The 5,000-nt window shown below is 38.9% G+C and overlaps 1 protein-coding gene across 3 annotated transcripts in view; it reads right to left on the reverse strand.

Annotated features, from left to right (window-relative positions):
* The window catches only part of Strump (WASH complex subunit strump), a 42,193-nt gene that overhangs the window by 19,418 nt on the left and 17,775 nt on the right, over positions 1–5,000 (reverse strand). For all 3 annotated transcript variants that reach the window (XM_070093242.1, XM_070093240.1, XM_070093241.1), the window contains exons 10-11: positions 4,930–5,000; positions 4,152–4,330 (exon numbers count right to left, since the gene is read on the reverse strand). The exon at positions 4,930–5,000 is cut by the window's right edge and continues 152 nt beyond it. In XM_070093242.1, coding sequence (XP_069949343.1) covers positions 4,152–4,330; positions 4,930–5,000 — 250 coding nt within the window. The remainder of the gene's footprint in view (positions 1–4,151; positions 4,331–4,929) is intronic.

The following is a 5,000-nucleotide window of genomic DNA, read 5'->3' on the forward strand; positions in this document are numbered from 1 at the left end:
CAGTTAAAAACAGAGTAGGGGAGTTAGTAGATGGGGAGATGGAGGTATTGGGTAGATGGCGAGAATATTTTGAGGAACTTTTAAATGTTAAGGAAGAAACAGAGGCAGTAATTTCATGCACTGGTCAGGGAGGTATACCATCTTTTAGGAGTGAAGAAGAGCAGAATGTAAGTGTGGGGGAGGTACGTGAGGCATTACGTAAAATGAAAGGGGGTAAAGCAGCTGGAACTGATGGGATCATGACAGAAATGTTAAAAGCAGGGGGGGATATAGTGTTGGAGTGGTTGGTACTTTTGTTTAATAAATGTATGAAAGAGGGGAAGGTACCTAGGGATTGGCAGAGAGCATGTATAGTCCCTTTATATAAAGGGAAAGGGGACAAAAGAGACTGTAAAAATTACAGAGGAATAAGCTTACTGAGTATACCAGGAAAAGTGTACGGTAGGGTTATAATTGAAAGAATTAGAGGTAAGACAGAATGTAGGATTGCGGATGAGCAAGGAGGTTTTAGAGTGGGTAGGGGATGTGTAGATCAGGTGTTTACATTGAAGCATATATGTGAACAGTATTTAGATAAAGATAGGGAGGTTTTTATTGCATTTATGGATTTAGAAAAGGCATATGATAGAGTGGATAGAGGAGCAATGTGGCAGATGTTGCAAGTATATGGAATAGGTGGTAAGTTATTAAATGCTGTAAAGAGTTTTTATGAGGATAGTGAGGCTCAGGTTAGGGTGTGTAGAAGAGAGGGAGACTACTTCCCGGTAAAAGTAGGTCTTAGACAGGGATGTGTAATGTCACCATGGTTGTTTAATATATTTATAGATGGGGTTGTAAAGGAAGTAAATGCTAGGGTGTTTGGGAGAGGGGTGGGATTAAATTATGGGGAATCAAATTCAAAATGGGAATTGACACAGTTACTTTTTGCTGATGATACTGTGCTTATGGGAGATTCTAAAGAAAAATTGCAAAGGTTAGTGGATGAGTTTGGGAATGTGTGTAAAGGTAGAAAGTTGAAAGTGAACATAGAAAAGAGTAAGGTGATGAGGGTGTCAAATGATTTAGATAAAGAAAAATTGGATATCAAATTGGGGAGGAGGAGTATGGAAGAAGTGAATGTTTTCAGATACTTGGGAGTTGACGTGTCGGCGGATGGATTTATGAAGGATGAGGTTAATCATAGAATTGATGAGGGAAAAAAGGTGAGTGGTGCGTTGAGGTATATGTGGAGTCAAAAAACGTTATCTATGGAGGCAAAGAAGGGAATGTATGAAAGTATAGTAGTACCAACACTCTTATATGGGTGTGAAGCTTGGGTGGTAAATGCAGCAGCAAGGAGACGGTTGGAGGCAGCGGAGATGTCCTGTCTAAGGGCAATGTGTGGTGTAAATATTATGCAAAAAATTCGGAGTGTGGAAATTAGGAGAAGGTGTGGAGTTAATAAAAGTATTAGTCAGAGGGCAGAAGAGGGGTTGTTGAGGTGGTTTGGTCATTTAGAGAGAATGGATCACAGTAGAATGACATGGAAAGCATATAAATCTATAGGGGAAGGAAGGCGGGGTAGGGGTCGTCCTCGAAAGGGTTGGAGAGAGGGGGTAAAGGAGGTTTTGTGGGTAAGGGGCTTGGATTTCCAGCAAGCGTGCGTGAGCGTGTTAGATAGGAGTGAATGGAGACGAATGGTACTTGGGACCTGACGATCTGTTGGAGTGTGAGCAGGGTAATATTTAGTGAAGGGATTCAGGGAAACCGGTTATTTTCATATAGTCGGACTTGAGTCCTGGAAATGGGAAGTACAATGCCTGCACTTTAAAGGAGGGGTTTGGGATATTGGCAGTTTGGAGGGATATGTTGTGTATCTTTATATGTGTATGCTTCTAGACTGTTGTATTCTGAGCACCTCTGCAAAAACAGTGATAATGTGCGAGTGTGGTGAAAGTGTTGAATGATGATGAAAGTATTTTCTTTTTGGGGATTTTCTTTCTTTTTTTGGGTCACCCTGCCTCGGTGGGAGACGGCCGACTTGTTTAAAAAAAAAAAAAAAAAAAAAAATTCTCATTTTCTTGGTCTCATTTGATAGAATAGAAGATACAGTAGAACCTCAAAAATCGAACTTAATCCGTTCCAGGAGCTAGTTCTAAATTCAAAAAGTCTGAAATTCGAAGCAATATTTCCCATAAGAAATAATGGAAATACAATTAATCCATTCCAGAAACCCAAAAATATTCACAAAAATAATACATTTTATAGAGATTAATTACAGTTTTACATGCACACAACAAATGCTATAGTCTTTAATTATGTATAGTAATATAAAATAACATTTTTACTTACCTTTATTGAAGATTGGTGATGGCATCTGGAAGATAGGGAGGAGGAGAGAGGGAGTTGGGGTTATTGTTTGGAAGGAGAATCCCCCTCCATGAGGACTTCCGGTATCAAAGCCCTCTCTGGGGTTGCTTCCCTTCTCTGTATTTTAATGCCACTAGGACCAGCTTGAGAGTCATTGGACCCCAGTCTCACAAAATAACTGTCTACAGTCCACTGTTTCTGTCTCACAAAATAACTATCCACAATCGTCTGTTTGTCTCACAAAATAACTATCCACAGTCGTCTGTTTCTGTCTCACAAAATAACTGTCCACAGTCGTCCATTTCTGTCTCACAAAATAACTGTCCACAATCGTCTGTCTCACAAAATAACTCCACAGTCGTCTGTTTCTGTCTCACAAAATAAGTGTCCACAGTCGTCTGTTTCTGTCTCACAAAATAACTGTCCACAGTCCTCTGTGCATCCTGGCAAGCTCAACAAGTCCCACTCCAATCTCATACTTCTGTATTATTTCCTTCTTCACATCTATGGTGTTTCTCACTTTCTTTACCACAGGGGTACCACTAGCAAGTTTCTTTGGGCCCATGGCAGCTTATTTCACAGCCCCACAAGCACTAAACACAATTAAATAATCATAAAATGTGTGAATGAGATCGCAGGTTAGTGTTCACTCAAGCATAAACAAAGCTAGACTGCTCACGGCGCCTGCACGGGGACGCGGACAGAGCGGGCCAGCGGACAGGTCCCGTACCTGGCAGTCCGAAATTTGAAACGCGTTCGATTTTTGGTACACAGTTTGTCCGAAAAAATGGTCTTATTTTCGAAACGTTCGATATTTGGTATGTTCGATTTTCAAGGTTCCACTGTATATCACAGAAATAGAGACGATTTTGATTGGTTTCATTATGAAAAGTACCTTGAAATTGAGCTCAAAGTAGCAGAAATGTTCAATTTTTGCCAATGTTCAAGAGTAAACAAATGATGTCACCGTCCAATACATGTCCAACAGGCCAGTCTAATAAGCAGTCACAGGTGGGTTGACATTATTTATACAATTATATAATAATGCAGTAGTCTGCATAACAGTAACTCTTCTATTCTTTGTGAGAATAAAAATGCAAAATGGAAAGCAAGAGGGGCCTGGAGATGTGACTAATGAACAGAGAAAATGTTATTTTAGTGCCAGGAATGTTTGCATTGCTTATTCTGGACCCTATTTTGAAATCAGCATCTTTTGAAATTGGCCAAACTGCCAATTTCTGACCACTTTACTGGGTAGCTGAAATCGGTAAATGGGCGGTTTCTTGTACTCAATCAATAGAACAAACAGTGCTAAAGAATTAGCTATGAGTTTAGTCAACTGGAACAATGGAATTATCCGAAAATTGAGCTCAAAGTGGGCAAAATCGCCAATGCATGTATATATCGCCGAGACCACTAACTTCGTGAGACCATAATTTCATAAGTTTTCCATCAAATTTTGTACTTTTGTTGTCATTACCATTGGGAAAAGATTCTCTATCATTTCATAAGAAAAAATCTTTTTTTTTTCTGAAAATTCTTCAACACAGTATGAGTTCAGGATCAGGGGTCTCAACAGTGAAAGGGGTAATACTTCTTCTTTCTTCTTTCAATGCACCGGCTGCATCCCACTGAGATGGGGTGGCCCAAAAGGAAAACGAAAGTTTCTCGTTTTAAATTTAGTAAAACATACAGGAGAAGAAGTTACTAGCCCCTTGCTTCCATATTTTAATGCTATGTATATATCATAAAAAGTCATTACAGTGTAACAGAACATCTAATATATTCAGTCTGCAACTAACCTGCATGATGGGTGTGTATTCATCAACCAATATCCAGGCATAGGAGAGGTCAGAAATGAGAGAGAGGGTGATCAGATTGTCCTCTGTCACTCCTGCTACACGCACCAATGCTTGGAGGGCTGAAACAACCTCACCCACAGCCTGCACCACTCCTGCACTTGATTCCAGACCATGAAACTCTGAAGTAAAAAAATCACATACCACTTCAACAAAAGATGTAGTGGTGATAAATGGTATAAAACACCAACACGAAGGAAGAAAAAACACAAATGCAGTATAATATGATCCTTTATTGACTACTGTTCACCCACACAGTGACTTGATAAAGCCCACTGTGTGGGCGAAACATAATCAATGAAGGATTGCATTACACTGCATGTGTCTTTTTTTCAAAACAATGTAGAATTTGTCCTTGAAGTTTAAGTAAATGCTGCAGAGCATGGCCATATTAAATACAGTACTGCAGTGTGTGCTTTTACTCTAGATCAAAAAATTGGCAAATTTTAGAAGTTGACAAGCAAGTTAAACCTGAGTTTTTCTTTGTTTATACTGCAAGTTATCGTAATGATCCTAGTAGTACACATCAAATATTCTACAGGTTACCAATATTCACATAAAATAAAGAACTTTGTAAAAAAACTAACAAGTCAACTAAAATAAATACAGACGTGGACAACTAGAGCCTGTGTTTTGCATCTATAAACATTTAAAATATAAACTGTCAATAATATGAAAATTTGGTGAAGATAATAAATAGAAAATAAATTTATAAATTTACCTTTGACTTCTTTCAGTGCTTGTATCAACTGAATAATTTTCCGGCCAGCAGAGCCAGGGTCATCAAGGTTT

Source organism: Cherax quadricarinatus, chromosome 42 (genome assembly GCF_038502225.1).
Source record: "Cherax quadricarinatus isolate ZL_2023a chromosome 42, ASM3850222v1, whole genome shotgun sequence".
Lineage (NCBI taxonomy): Eukaryota > Metazoa > Arthropoda > Malacostraca > Decapoda > Parastacidae > Cherax > Cherax quadricarinatus.